This window comes from Acipenser ruthenus, chromosome 13 (assembly GCF_902713425.1).
Source record: "Acipenser ruthenus chromosome 13, fAciRut3.2 maternal haplotype, whole genome shotgun sequence".
Lineage (NCBI taxonomy): Eukaryota > Metazoa > Chordata > Actinopteri > Acipenseriformes > Acipenseridae > Acipenser > Acipenser ruthenus.
In genome coordinates, this window is record NC_081201.1 from 411966 (window position 1) to 428235 (window position 16270).

The 16270-nt window shown below is 44.9% G+C and overlaps 1 protein-coding gene across 1 annotated transcript; it reads left to right on the plus strand.

Annotated features, from left to right (window-relative positions):
- The first annotated feature begins 4315 nt into the window (after positions 1-4315).
- On the plus strand, positions 4316-16027 carry LOC117418234 (epithelial membrane protein 2). The gene is made up of 5 exons (XM_034031037.3): positions 4316-4473; positions 12727-12831; positions 14113-14206; positions 14494-14634; positions 14739-16027. The coding sequence occupies exons 2-5, from the start codon at positions 12754-12756 to the stop codon at positions 14903-14905; spliced, it is 480 nt and encodes a 159-aa protein (XP_033886928.1). The 5' UTR covers positions 4316-4473; positions 12727-12753; the 3' UTR covers positions 14906-16027.
- Positions 16028-16270: the final 243 nt, after the last annotated feature.

Here is a 16270-nt window from a genome sequence, read left to right on the forward strand (position 1 = left end):
ATGTGTGTTTGTGCTATGCTTTCCTAACTAAGCTCATCTGTGTATCTCAGGAATCTTCTGCTTATCACACAAACAGAACCCTCATTGCATTCCAGAGTAGCACAGCGAGGAGGAGGAGCAGCAGTGAGCCTGGTCTGCTCTGAGTTACTCACTCACACTTGTGTTTTTGTTTTGCAGTTTGCTACATGAATGCCTATTTTATTTGTAACCAGCAATTAACATACTTGGCAACTGTTTCGTAATGCAGAGACGGTGCCAAATGTCTTTCAGTATCTGAAGTTTCCACCTGCTCTCCCTCGTGTTCACCTGTTGCTGTTCCTGCTTTGCCAAAGGGAGTTGATTTATATCTTTTTTTGAATGGCAGTAGGTGTTCCTTTATGTATAGTTTTAGGTATTATGTTGGATATATGTGCATATATTTTATAATGCATACCCTCAACCCAGCTTCAGAAGCCAGCAATTTCATATGCAGTACGGATCTTTAAATTTGTGTTAGGAACCAAGGAACGGGGTCTGCTTACATAACTGTAGCAGCTTTTCTCCTTGCAAAAACTCGAGTGTTTCGTGTGCATAACTATTTCATTGAAACTGTATTGAATCCTCAACTTGGATAGCTTTAAAGGTTAGTGTGTGTTTGTTTTGCCTGTTTGAATTGTGCTTTCCTTGTTCTCTACTGCATGGAGCCCTTCCCCTGCTCTGCTCTTTCTGACCAGAGAGCCTGTTTTGGAGGCAGCAATGCAAATGGGAGCCCCTAGGCGTTTTTCTTTTGTCTATGCAAATCCGAGACACATCTGACTGCAGACGAGGCTTGCTTCTGTTTTTGAGATTTGAGAGACAACCTGAAACTAACAGACAGTGAGCCCCGTTGTGGACTTTCCTGTAATGATGAGACGGGACCTTTTTATCACTGTAATCCCACTTTCTGAAGCTGCATCTCCTTCAGCTTTCCTCTTCACTCTTAAATCACACTGCAGATATTCCACAGAGATATTGAAATTCAGTAAAGAGGAACACTGGGGGAGTCTCTTAAAGTAAAGACTCTACAGGCATCCCAAATGGGAGGGGGCGGGGTCCTGGGTGATGCCACGGGGTCACAGGACAGCCGTCTCAAAGCGGCCATAGAACTTTCCAGTGCTACACGGTTCAGGTTTTTTCAAGTTTGATTTTACAAGCAGGTCAAATTGAATTTGATTGATCATGATCTGGCTGCAGCTGACTCCCTGAATCTATTATCTGTAGAGTATTTCCTGAGTTCATCCCCCAGTAGGAATCTGGGAGCAGGAATCAAGAGCACACTGCATGCTGTTTCCTGTCATGCTCTGAACAGGAGTTCTACTGGGCGTGGTGTTCGTCCTGCTGTCCTGTGAACTTCTGAACCACACACAAACACAGCAGCGCTTTCCTGACCAACACCTGCTGCAGCGCGCTGGGAAATGCAATCGGCTTCTCCACCCCCAAACAAACAGACAGACAGTCAGTGTGCATCACACAGAGGTTAGGTGAGTTTCATTAAAGCAGATTACCAGATTGCTGTGGGGCAGTGCGCTGTGAAACCCTCTTGTAGTTGTTAATAGAATAGAAAGGTGTTCCTAAGCCTTCGGTGGTGTTGCTCTTGTAGATAACGCTCAAGCAGCCAGTAGTGCATGGATTAGCAATGCCTCACACGCTGGGTGATAATCTCCAATCTCAGCATGGTGGTAATCACCAGGAATGTCAATAGCAATGCAGTTATATAACACAGCTGCTCTCCTCTCCATAGGACTGCCCGAGAGAATGTGTCACAGCAGGGCCATGCATTCTTCTGGATACAGGAATCCTGGGAGTGAGATCATCCCTCGGGACTCTCTCTGTTCACACACTTCCAAACCTGTGAGGCACAACCCCAGAGACACATCAACACCGACCCTATTACCAAGAGAAACAAACATGTGGAGTGGCTTGTCTTTGCTTTTCCAATTTCTAACATCCTTGTTCCCGCCAGCAGGGCATCTTTTTGTTTGGATTTGTAAGGGGTAATGGACAAGTCTAGACTGCTCACTACTCACTCACCAAAACAAATACACATGCAGCCTTTCAAAGCAATACTGCACATAACAAAGAACCCAATGAGGATACAATCGCATTTATGGAATCAAAGCCAAATCGCCTCCACAATCACAGAGGGTTTGTTATGGACTAAACCTGAAGACAAACTAAAGGGAATGCACTGTGTGTTCAGGGATTCTTTTGTGCAAAGCTACAGGGCTACTCCCTTACAAAAAGTTCCCCATAGTAAAAGCCTAGAAAAGTCTAATAAAGTATAGTGAAAGCATTGTAAAGCCCACACACTTTTAACAAGTCAAAGCCCTTTTAAAAACCAGTGATAAAATACTGGTAAAAACATAGCAAAGTGTAGTAAAGCACAGGCAGGCATGGTAAAAACCATGGTTACCCACGGGGATAAGCAAAATAAATGTGTTGTATAACCATGGGGAAAGCACGGTTCAATGCAAAACCACTGTGCTGGTCATCCTGTAGCAACAATCCTGCGCTTCACTCATCAGCTGGAAACAAAAAAGAAATAAGCTCCAAAAAACATCTGCCTGCATCTCTGTCAGACTGACGTGGGCGGAGAACTCTGGCACGAGACACAGAGAGGCTGCCGAGGACACACGGAGAGAGAGAGAGAGTGAAAACAGGCTTTCCAGTGGTTCAGACAACAGGATGAGGCTCCCCTGGCACTGAGCTGCGGCCGTCTGAGTGGAAACAGAACGAGGAGCAACTCCACTGCCTCTCTGGAGTCTGGGCTTGTGTAGCGACACTCTCAGTGAGGAAATGCAGAAAAACAAACCTGGGAGACCGTGTGAGAGGGGTGACGTCTGGAAGGGATTACCCTGCTGAGCGGGGCAGTGTGGCCTGATTAACAGCTTCCTTTCAGAGTAAATCACCAGAGATCCTCTTCCTGCTATTGGTCCATCTCTCTCTCTCTAAACAGCCCGCTCTTCCTCCCCCATACTGTTCTGTACTGTACTTTCCTGGCATGAGCTGCAAGCATTCGAAAGGCTAGAACTAGGCGAGCAAATAAATGCCAGCTTGGTGTGCTATCCTGTGTGCAGCCCCTGTGTGCAGCCCTGCCGGGTGTGCTATCCTGTGTGCAGCCCTGCTGGGTGTGCTATCCTGTGTGCAGCCCTGCTGGGTGTGCTATCCTGTGTGCAGCCCTGCTGGGTGTGCTATCCTGTGTGCAGCCCTGCTGGGTGTGCTATCCTGTGTGCAGCCCTGCTGGGTGTGCTAGCCTGTGTGCAGCCCTGCTGGGTGTGCAGCCCCTGTGTGCAGCCCTGCTGGGTGTGCTATCCTGTGTGCATCCCTGCTGGGTGTGCTATCCTGTGTGCAGCCCCTGTGGGCAGCCCTGCTGGGTGTGCTAGCCTGTGTGCAGCCCTGCTGGGTGTGCAGCCCCTGTGTGCAGCCCTGCTGGGTGTGCTATCCTGTGTGCAGCCCTGCTGGGTGTGCTATCCTGTGTGCATCCCTGCTGGGTGTGCTATCCTGTGTGCAGCCCCTGTGTGCAGCCTGTGTGCAGCCCTGCCGGGTGTGCTAGTCTGTGTGCAGCCCTGCTGGGTGTGCTATCCTGTGTGCAGCCCCTGTGTGCAGCCCTGCTGGTGTGCTAGCCTGTGTGCAGCCCTGCTGGGTGTGCTAGCCTGTGTGCAGCCCTGCCGGGTGTGCTAGTCTGTGTGCAGCCCTGCTGGGTGTGCTATCCTGTGTGCAGCCCCTGTGTGCAGCCCTGCTGGGTGTGCTATCCTGTGTGCAGCCCTGTTGGCTGCTGGGTGCAGCCCCTGTGACAGCCCTGCGAAGGCATCTAAACAAGAGCTATTGCTCCAAATTCCCTTAGAGCAGAACAGTAACGCTTCCCCTAGTTATAAGTGTCCTTCAATTTATCTATTTTATAACGCATCATTTACTGTACACCTTCAGATACACCTTTTTAAAATAGAATTTCTTGGAATAAACTCCAGGCGAAACATTCCTGGCAAATCAGAGTCTTCTCTTCTCTCAAGTTCATCCTTCTTCTTTTAAACAGCCCATACAGTACTAAGGATACCTGTTATTTGTTTTTGTTAAGAGTCTATTTCGGCTATAGCTGCAGCTTGCAGGATTGTTCGCTCATTTCTTAACAAAGTCCGTCGTCCGTCCGTCCCCCCCCCCCCCCCCCCCCCCCCCGGCCGTTTCTCCAGCAAAACAAGAGTTATACTGTGACTTCACTCGCACAGAAGGGGGAGGAGAGAGAGAGAGAGAGAGAGAGAGAGAGAGAGAGAGAGGAGAGAGAGAGAGAGAGAGAGAGAGAGAGAGAGAGAGAGAGAGAGAGAGAGCGCTCAAAACACAGACCCTACTAGTACAGCGTCAGTCTGCTTCAATCACGTTTGCCTTGACTTCACACGGACTTCGCAACCAGACTCTATACAGTTAAAATCGACGCTTCTGCAAGACTTTAGAGCTACCTATGTGAGTACCCCTTCTTTGAACTTGGTTAGCTTGCTCAGCACACCGTACCGTTGCACGAGAGTTAGCTGATGGAAAATCTACGTGTTTTGCTGAGAAAAAAGGGGGAGAATTACGTTTTTTTTTTTTTTTTAATTTTACAAAAGCTACTGGTATTAATAAAACAAATTAGCAACAAGCATCTCAGTTAATGTATGGCAATAGTTTTTTTGTTGTTGTTTTGTTTTGTTTTGTTTTAGCCCAATAAACTTTACTTGCAATTCGAATGTAGTAATTCGTACTGTAATTTAAAGGGGCGTTGCCATGTCTGTATTAGAGTGAATTTTTATAACGAAGGCAACATAATACATTGCCTTGCTATTGTAACTCACAAAGTTAAAAACTACCTGAGGGTTTTTCATTTTTTTATTTTTTATTTTTTTACTGTCCAGAAATCATGAACGTAAATAGATATGGATATAGAAGGTTGTATGGCCATTAGCTGTTGGCCAATATGTTATTATATATGTGTGTGTGTATATATATATATATATATATATATATATATATATATATATATATATATATATATATATATATATATATATATATATATATATTGGACGATACTTTGTTTAGAATGTTTTATTTATTTATTTATTTATTTTATTTTAAATGAGAAATTCAAAGTGTTTTGTTTAAATAAAACAAACGTAGCTGGTCATTTCTAATCCCCCTTCTCCCCGCCTCCCTCCTACATCAGACTGGTATTTTTCTTTCTTGGTGTTCGGGCGCCGCCTGGTGGCTAGTTTAGGTAGTGAAGGGATTCTGGGGAGATCTATTGTTTGTTTAAAGGATTTGACTACGAGCAGAATCACGCCACGCCTTAAATCAAGTCCAATACTACTAGCGAGTTTAGAGAGAGAGAGAGAGAGAGAGAGAGGCACAGAACAGTCAGTCAGTCGATAACTAGTGTAATTGTGCCTTTCTTTATTTGTCAGCGGATTTGAACTCTAGTCCCCACATACAGGTCTACACCAGGGACCCGCTGTTAATATCAGATGCTGCAGCTGATATTAATGGACTCAGTCTAGATTTACGTACTGTGGATGCCCTTGTGCCCACACGTTTAAGACGTCACTGCCTGTGGATTTTGTAAGTACACACACCCTGCTGGAATGCTGTTGCTTTTTTCAGTGTCTGTACCGGAGTGGCTGTCCTGCACGCTGGCACGTAGAGGCGTGCTAGCAGTGAGCCCCCTTGTTCTCTCTGCACGCTCTGCTTAGGATTCAGCAGTTCCTGCTCTGCTGCATTCCTGAGCTCTGCAAAGGAAAGAGTGGAGGAGTGGAGATCCCATTGCATTAATCACTCTGAGCAGAGTGGAGATCCCATTGCATTCATGACTCTGAGCAGAGTGGAGATCCCATTGCATTCATCACTCTGAGCAGAGTGGAGATCCCATTGCATTAATCACTCTGAGCAGAGTGGAGATCCCATTGCATTCACGACTCTGAGCAGAGTGGAGATCCCATTGCATTCATCACTCTGAGCAGAGTGGAGATCCCATTGCATTCATGACTCTGAGCAGAGTGGAGATCCCATTGCATTCATCACTCTGAGCAGAGTGGAGATGCCATTGCATTCATCACTCTGAGCAGAGTGGAGATCCCATTGCATTCATCACTCTGAGCAGAGTGGAGATCCCATTGCATTCATGACTCTGAGCAGAGTGGAGATCCCATTGCATTAATCACTCTGAGCAGAGTGGATATCCCATTGCATTCATCACTCTGAGCAGAGTGGAGATCTCATTGCATTCATGACTCTGAGCAGAGTGGAGATCCCATTGCATTCATGACTCTGAGCAGAGTGGAGATCCCACTGCATTCATCACTCTGAGCAGAGTGGAGATCTCATTGCATTCATGACTCTGAGCAGAGTGGAGATCCCATTGCATTCATGACTCTGAGCAGAGTGGAGATCCCATTGCATTCATGACTCTGAGCAGAGTGGAGATCCCATTGCATTCATCACTCTGAGCAGAGTGGATATCCCATTGCATTCATGACTCTGAGCAGAGTGGAGATCCCATTGCATTCATCACTCTGAGCAGAGTGGAGATCCCATTGCATTAATCACTCTGAGCAGAGTGGAGATCCCATTGCATTCATCACTCTGAGCAGAGTGGAGATCCCATTGCATTCATGACTCTAAGCAGAGTGGAGATCACACTGCATTCATCACTCTGAGCAGGCTGGATTTCTGTGTGTTTTTTCTCTGTCAAACGGAATTGTCTTTAAATGTGTGAAGTCTGTGTTTTACGAGTGCAACACATCCGTTACAAGGTCGATTAGAATGACAGCGTGACACTTAGGCAACAGCAGAGAATTACACATCTTGACTTCATCTTGCAGATATGTGAAGTGTGATGTAAGTGGAAAGTGATGTGCTCCTTTTCGACAGAGCAGATTGACTGGTGTTCGTGCATATTTGATATGGCAATAAACACAGTCATAAATCAGCAATCTGCCCAGGACTTCTGCATGTTCTTGATGATGATAGTTTTACAAGGCAGCTGCATGGGCGTCACCCAGTATTAAAGCATTTCCAGTGTAATAAATTCACCATGCTTTTCATCTGCATTGCATTGGTTATCCAGGGAGCCAGGTCAGGTGTGGTGTCACGTTACGAGGGGCGGGGTTTCAGAATGTCGAAGAAGAATCGGAATGGAATGCTCGCACAAGAATGCTGAGAAAACCAAACGAAACTAAATACCGTTGTACGTTAAGACAAGAGATCCCAGGGCTGGTTCACAAACTACAGGCAGAATGTGGAGTTTGAACCCAGTTGAAGGGAATTCATGTTTTGAAGATGATTATAATTTTGTAGTAATCTACTGTATATTCCTGCATGTAGGCTTCCAGTGAGTGGATCATGTTTCATTTCACATGGCAGCCATTTCGATTCAGAGCCCTATTGAAACGTTTCTGCACGGCAGAGTGCAGATTTCAATAGAAACGATCAGGCACGGAGCCTCTTATCCGGCTCTGTCCCGACAGACCTTTGTGATTGTAAACGCTGACTCTCTGTGTTCTCACTGGGTTTATATGCCCACCGCAGTGAAAAAGCTCTTGGCTGCACTTCGTTGCCTCCAGATGTTGAGCTGTTTGAAAAGGTTGTTGAAAGGGCCAGGGTCTCCGAAGGAAGGTCTTCACAAACTCAGTCCAGGATGTGAAAGCCGTGTGCAGCAGAGGAAGCAGGAGGTCTTTAAAACAGCCAGTTCCAGTGTTTATGCTGAACCCTAACAGAGAGGGGTGTTCACAGTCAGAACACAGGAGCTATCAGACCTTTGAAAATGTGGAGGGGGTGCATACTTATGAATTAGACTTGACGGTGTTGTTTCCACAGCTGGTCACTGTAGAACTGAATGGTATTCCATTGGAATTTTAAGTTGAGTGAGATTTTCTTTTTTAGATGGCTGAAGATATCTATTACTGCATTCTTTCGTTTTTATAATTGCGCTGTCAGTGGAGGATTGCTTTTAATCCCGGTACAGGGTTCCAGGGTTTTCGTGTTCAGTAGGTTTCATTATAAACCCTTCCTGACCCTCACAGCGTTAAAGCATGACTGGAACTGAGAACTGTTTTCAGTGCTTTATGGCTGACGTCTGGCAGATGAAAGCTGGTGGAAGAACCCAAACAGCTTTCAAAGCACAGCAAACACACCAGGGAATGCTGGGAAAGGAGGAGAGGGGAGAGGAGAGGGGGAGAAGGGGAGAGGGGGAGGAGAGGGGGAGAGGAGAGGGGAGAGGGGGAGAAGGGGAGAGGAGAGGGGGAGAAGGGGGGAGGGGGAGGAGAGGGGGAGAGGAGAGGAGAGGAGAGGAGAGAGGGGGAGAGGGGGAGAGGGGGAGGAGAGGGGACAGGGGAAGGAGAGGGGGCTCTTCAGTTAAGGGTGACAGGCTGTATTTCAGAGTGTGATTGGAGGCTCTTCAGTTAAGGGTGGCAGGTTGTGTTTCAGAGTGTGATTGGAGGCTCTTCAGTTAAGTGTGGCAGGTTGTGTTTCAGAGTGTGATTGGAGGCTCTTCAGTTAAGGGTGGCAGGTTGTGTTTCAGAGTGTGATTGGAGGCTCTTCAGTTAAGGGTGACAGGCTGTATTTCAGAGTGTGATTGGAGGCTCTTCAGTTAAGGGTGGCAGGTTGTGTTTCAGAGTGTGATTGGAGGCTCTTCAGTTAAGGGTGGCAGGTTGTGTTTCAGAGTGTGATTGGAGGCTCTTCAGTTAAGGGTGGCAGGTTGTGTTTCAGAGTGTGATTGGAGGCTCTTCAGTTAAGGGTGGCAGGTTGTGTTTCAGAGTGTGGTTGGAGGCTCTTCAGTTAAGGGTGGCAGGTTGTGTTTCAGAGTGTGATTGGAGGCTCTTCAGTTAAGGGTGGCAGGTTGTGTTTCAGACCAGTCTGGGATGCCATGTGGTTTGAGTAGAAGTGGAATCAGGAAAAGAAAGCACGCTTCACTCCCTCTGATAAAAGGAGACACAGCTGTCATCTAGCCCTGCAGACTCCGAGCGATTCAGCAGCATGCAGTCTGGACCATCATGAGGAGACACAGCATCTGGAGAACTCTAGCTTTCCAACCAGGCTTTGATTGGACTCTCAGACCACAGCTGCTACAGGAGTCCCAGCTGATTATTCTTCTGATGCAGAACTAGACTGGTACAATACAGAGGGTTATTGCAATGCTTGACAGTGATTAGCGTGCAGATTGCTTTTCTTCCAATTGCCTCGGGTTGGACAGCACACTGATTCTGTCCGAGTGCACGGCAGGCATTTCATTTCAAGAGATAATTCATTACTGATCAGACAGCACTGTGTCTGCTTGGGCTAAAAAGCCTCCCCACGGGCTGGATGTGGAAACTACAGTACTTCAAAACATGGCTTAAAATTGCAATGAAATCAATTATAAAAACATGTGTTTAGATGGAAATATAAGGGCAAATTCGATTTCCATACAGTTATCTGATAAGATCTCTCCAGAAGATTTGAACATGAATACATCTCATCTCAAACGGTACGACCCATCTTTGTCCATCAGTATCCCTGGGGCAGTTCGGATGGGGCAGGGGTTACAGTCTACCTGCTGGGTTATTCTCTGAACTCTTCACATGCCAGCCTCTCTCCAGCCAGCTCCTCTCTGCTGTTTGCACGCCGCGGGCTGTCGCCCTCTCCTTCCTGTCCCTGCTGATGTTTTCCTTCTGCGGCTCAGCGCTCAGAAGTCATCTGCAGTTTGTTTTCACTCTGAGGTGGTGCTGAGATTTCTGAGATTTGGTGATTATGGGGTTAACTTGCTTTGGAGAACCAGAGATCCCCAGACCCCCACCCCCAGTCACATGGTCTTATTTAGTTTTTGAAAGCGTGCAACCACACTCTGCTCTGGCTGTTGCAATTTTTTGCAGAACTAAAACCAGACCAAATTAGCTTTGTTCATTGAAGCCACCTGTGATTGGCTTGGCAATGTAATACAGTGTAATACTTTTACATACAGTGAAGGTCAGTCCAGCCGTCCTATAGGAGCCTAGGGGGAGTGCCAAACATTCCACTCCAGTGAATGTCATTACAGACAGACAGACAGACAGACAGACAGACAGGCAGAAGGACAGACAGACAGACAGAAGGACAGACAGACAGGCAGGCAGGCAGACAGACAGGCAGAAGGATGGACAGACAGACAGGCAGAAGGACAGACAGTCAGCCAGGCAGAAGGACAGACAGGCAGAAGGATGGACAGACACACAGGCAGTGCCAGGTTTATTGTCGAGTTTATTGTGAGCCCATTTCTATATCTGGTTCAGTTTAAAAAAAAAAAAAAAAAGCTGTGGCAGAAACTTCACAGTCATCTCATAAATGGTTTTTTTTTTTTCCCATATTTTAATAATTTGTTCCACAAATAAAAGTCAATGTGTTCTGTGCAGCAGGCCGGTTAGGGGGTTTGGTAGGAGGTATACTGGAGACTGTGGGTTTTGTTTTATGAAAAGTGACATTAAAAAATGTTAGTCAGCAGTTTCCATCATACTGAAGGACTTGGGCACAAACAGTGTGGCAAACACGAGAGAGAGAGGGAGAGAGAGAAAGAGAGAGAGAGGGGGAGGGAGAGAGAGAGAGGGAGAGGGAGAGAGAGAGAGAGAGAGAGAGAGAGAGAGAGAGAGAGGGGGGGGAGAGGGGGAGGGATAGAGAGAGAGAGAGGGAGAGGGAGAGGGAGAGCAGGATTTTAATGAAACCTTTTATAGCTGCTAGAAACTTGGTGACTCTGCACGCTTCCGAGATACATCTCGCTGAGTTTCATGTTCCTTTTCCACCTGCAGCAGAAGGAGGTTATGAATGCTTCACTGTGCACTCAACCTCTATCCAATATTTGAAAATCCGCTAGCTAGAAACAGCATAGCAGCAGAGAGGAGCAGTTCCTGTGTGTTCCTAGTGGATTACATTGCTAGTTTTTGCACTTGCCTCTCAATAGTACCCTGCATCTTTAAAGCAGTTTGTATTCTAATGGGAAGTTCATATGTCAGAGCTGGCTAATTTTAGTGCCGCCTCTTCAAGAGAAATGTCAACCGTCTTTTCTGCCAGTGGTTACCACCAGCCTGTTGATCTGTTTAGCTCATGTAAGCATGCAGCACAGTACAGTTGTAGGATTCTGCTACCCACGTTGGCAGTGAAACTCGCCCAGTTTTTAATTTGTTAGCGTCTGTGAACAGCAGCACTCTGCTATGCAGTTACCAGGGTTCACCAGAACCTCACCTTTGTTTTTGTTGCTAGACTACACGTTGATGCTTTTAATGTGACCAAAAAACACAACGCAGGACGTAGCGGGATCCTTGTAGCAGTCTAGAGAGCTAACTCACTAACCCTGACACCACTCTGCTCTCGCTCTGTACTCTGGACAGAAGGCTTTACCGGCTTCGTTTCAAACGCCTGCTTGCCAGTAATGTCTGGCTCAGGGATCCCGTAGGCTCAGGAGAATGTGTTTTACATTTCCATTGCATTCATTTGTTCAATTTTTTCACATTTAGTTTCATTGATGTTGAATGTGAATGTGAAAGTGCCTGTTTAGACCTGGACAATTAGGAAGTGCTGGATGTTTTCTTTTCATGCTATGGAAGATCAAGTGCTGAAAAATGCACAGCTTTGCAGAGGTCTTTGGGAGGGCGTGGTTTTACTTTGTTTCAGTGTTTTTACAATTTCCTCAGTTCTCGACCGAGTCTGCAATCCTTCCAACCTCAAGCATTCCGAACAGGAATCCCGGTGGAAATCCGAGAGCATCTCTGGAAAAGTGATGTGTGTCTGTGTGTGTGTGTCTCTGTGTCTGTGTGTGTCTGTACATGTGTCTGTGTGTGTGTCTGTGTGTCTCTCTGTGTCTGTGTGCGTGCTGGCAGGGTGTAAGCCTGTTTTGGTTGCTGGAAGACTCATAACTGGCCTTGGCTTTGTTTTTCCTGTGTGTTTCTTTGTGCAGATGTTTGTGTGGATGTGGAGAGAGCTCTCCTGAGTCAGTCAGCATGCCAGTGGGAGGGGTTCAGCAGCGCTCATTCCTCCCTTTGTATGTAATGGTCAGGGGATGCAGGGTTAGCCACATGTGCTTCTTAAAAACGCTGTGCACCCCTTCCCAGGGCTGGGGTGTAGAGCCTGGGGGTGCAGGGTGGGGGGGTTCTTAACAGGACGTTTTCTGCAGCTCCACTGCCTGAGTCTGCAGAATGGACGCTCTTTGATGCTGTCCGCAGGGTTTGTGGAGGGGATGCTGAGGCCCTGTGAGTGTGGATGCAGACTCTAGGCTCCAATGTTTTCTTAGGGCCCCCTCCCTGCTGTTGATTCATGCTTCTGTTTCCTTGTTTATTTAGCTAGGCAGCCACTTCCTGTGTTAGGAGAGTTGAGCAGGCAGTACAGTAGTGGGTGTGCGAATGTGTGCAAAGGGATCCCAGACCAGGGGTCCTCCCTTCATCCAGCTGTCTGAAAGTGGCTCTAGACAGGTTCTGACGCTGTGGGTTTCAAAAATCACTTTAGAACAACAATTGTTTTTTTTTTGTTTTTTTTTTTAGACATTTAAGGCTGTTAATAAAAATACAGTATTAAGATTAGGAAGAAATAGCAGGATAATAATACCCTTTGTTGTCCTTCGGCGCCCTCTTGTGTCCACACCCCTGCGTGTTCATCAGCTTATCGATGCACAGCACGAAGGGACTGGAATACCTATCTGAGAGGACTGGCAGGCAGTAACGCGGACTCTGATTGCCTGTATTTCAGCTCCAGGTCTCTCCTCTCCTGGTCAGGATGTTGGTCATTCTTGCTTTGATTATCCTCTTCCACGTGGTCTCAGCTGTCCTGCTTTTCATCTCCACGATAAACAATGTGAGTATACAAAAAACAAAATAACAACAAAAAAAACATTCTTCTCATACCTCCCCAGCCAGCAGATCGTTACTCTTGCGCTCGGGAGCCCGGGCTTGCTGCGTCTCCATTTTTCAAATGAAGAGCCCGCTTCACAAAACTGTAACGAATGTTTTAAGGAATGTTTTTTTAAAGCCCATTTTGATGAATTGCTGTAAATCAAATTCACAAAGCTTAAAGCAGAGCTTGAAGATAGGGTTCCTGTTGTATTTTGTCTTGGTTTAAACAAACTAGACATGCATTTATTGACCCATTTCCATAAAAGCAAATGTGTTCTGGTTTGATTTTGCTGTGACAGACCATGACGAAATGAATGCCATGATATTCAAAGTAGATTTGGAGTTTGCGTTAACTTATTTATTTGTTTTTGCTTTTATTAAAACCATTGTTTCTCTCTGCTATTCATTTGGTTGCTCAGACTCTTCTGTTTTACGAAGCCAGTGTAATTGAGTGTACACTGTGTAGGCTAGGTACTGATTGAGGAAATCGATTTCAGGATCATTACATGAATACAAGTGAATCTGAAAAGCGGGATTCCAGTGGGATATAGAGTTGGCACGACACCCGGTCTTACCATGTACTGCAGTTCAGAGTGTCTGATTTGAAGACCTGCACTGTTATTTCTCTCATGGGACAGATGCATTTGTTAAGCAAATTACACAGCTGCCGTTTATGCTGTTACCTACAGTATGAAAGGTGATCTAGCAAGGGTTCTGGTAAGGGGTGAGGCTCCAGTCTCCAAGCAGGCACAGCCTCGCGTTGTTTCAGCAGGAACAGTCTCACATGCACAGACCCTATAGGAGAGACCACAGTGCTACACACATGTACGTCTCATCTATAAAGCAGCTTGTCCTGTTCCACACACAGGGGCAGCAATCAGGATGCGTAGGTACACAATGCCCCCCACACACTGAACTGAGCTGCTGTTATCTCATCCATCAGCTGTCCTTCGGATAGCATTTGAATAGGGTTTCTATCTGGAGCCACTGCTATCTAGAGCGGAGCCGTCAATGCAAATTCAAGGAGCTGTGTTAGAGTAAAAGGATGAGAATGAATGTGACTGGACTGGCATGGAAATGAAGGTTATTACCAGAGTGTCTTTCTGCAGTTTCAGTGTGCCTCTGTCATGACACTGTGCTGTGCCCTGGGGAGGGAGGGACACCACCGGATTGCACACTTTCTGCACAGCTCTGTAATTGTGGGTCTTTTTCTATTTGATACAATGTCCGACTTTCTCTGCAGGCTTGGTGGACATTGGGTGAGATCTCTGTAGATCTGTGGCAGAAGTGCAATGGGACCGACCCTTGCACACCAACAGATGCCAAAGGCTATGAGGGTAAGTGTCCTGGCTTCTTTACCTTGACTGATGAATCTCAACTTAATAAATGTGCTGTTAGTGTATTTGCATTAATATCTATCTATCTATCTATCTATATTACATACTTTGCATTATTATTATTATTATTATTAATAATAATAATAATAATGATGATGATGATGATGATGACGACGATGACATCGGTGTGTATTTTGGGGAGATTTTGCATGCTGGAGTTTGTAAACTCAGTTGCTTTTAAGACTAATTCAATATTGTTGTTCTTTATGTATGTGTGTATTGTTCAGGCTTTGTTCAGACTGTCCAGGCCTCCATGATTCTGTCCACCATTCTGTGCTGTGTCGGGTTCTTTGTGTTCATCCTCCAGCTCTTCCGTCTGAAGCAGGGAGAGCGATTTGTCTTCACGGCCATCATCCAGCTCCTGTCCTGTAAGTACTTTTTGTTTCCCCTCAGAAAACCCTCAATAGACTTCTCTACAGTTGTCTCTCCATTTTGATGTTTGAAATGTATATACATATTTCTGTGTGTTTAGGTCTCTGTGTCATGACTGGAGCTTCAATTTACACTGCCGAGCATTTGAACTTCCACAGTGACTTGAAAGATGGGGAGTATGGATCTTCCTTCATTTTAGCCTGGCTCGCCTTCCCTTTCACCCTGTTCAGCGGGCTGATGTATCTAGTGCTGCGGAAACGCAAATAAACAAGCGCAGCCACGCCCTCCCACCAGGAACAACCAATCACAACTAGCAGAGGCCAAAGCCAAATACATTTTGTATATCTTTTTTTTTTTTTAATTATCATGTGTATTGAAGATACATGCACTCATACCAAAAATAAATAATATTAAGACTGCAAAAAAACATACATATACATTAACAATAGCATACTGGAATGGGATATAGATAGATAGATATACAATGTGTGTGTAGAACCTTTTTGTACTTTTTTTATAATTATATGCATTATATTCTTGAATGGTTTGCTGATTGATCAGGAACCTTAACTAATCCATCAAGCAAGCTGTAAAATATAGTAAACAGTTGCTCAGTTAGGCTTAACTATGCTCGGTTGAAGTGTTAAGCAGTCACATTCACCACCCAGACAGTAATTCTATCACTAGACCAGTCAGCTCTGTTTTTATTGGAAAGTATTTTGATCTCGACCCGGTCTTGATTATATTAAAAGGCCACAAGCAAAAAAAAAAAAAACTTACTTGAAAATGTTCTTTGTCAATGTTGTTGTTTTTTTGTTGCAATGTTAAATGTACAGTTTTGCCAAGTTACTGTGGCTGTATTTGAAATAGAGCCCAGTGCTTTGAAAATGAAAACTCAATTCAGAAGCCAAGGGCTTCATGTTAAACTAATACAAATCCACTTTGTGCAGTGCTCCCTACAGACTGGCCTGCTTATTAATTAAACATATTCTATGAAACCTAGCAATACTTTGCAATCTTTTGTTACAGTGGTTATCGGAGTCCAAATATGGAACAAACAAAAAAAAAAAAAAAGAAACTTTTTTTTTTTTTTTTTTAATGTTTTTGTATTCATAAATGTAATCAACACACTGGAAACATCCTTGTTTTTTAAACATTAAAAAACGATTGGTTTGAAAAGATGGTTGCAGATAAAAGGCAGATGAAACCTTGACCTTTTCTCTCTTTTTCAATACATAACATGTGATTCTGGATTTAAAAGCAATCAATTAATTACTGAACACACCATACACCAAAATGTAAATTCAAATTGTATTTTATGGTAGTTTTCATACAATTAAACTTTTGGAACAGTTTTGGTTTTGTGTAGAAAAAAAAAAAAAAATAAAACCTTTTTTGCTTACTTTCTTAAAAACCTGAAGTGTTATTATTAGTTTGATTGAAAATATACACAGTACATGATATACTATTTACATGGGTTATATAGCTGTATACCAGTTCAAAGGTTTCCTTTTGGTACACGCAGTGAAGGTGCAGTTGTACATGCTTTGGGTCTTAGATTGAAGTTCTGAATTAGTATTGCCACTGAGCCCATGTTACAGAATCACGGCGGATCAACGAGACTATGAAACA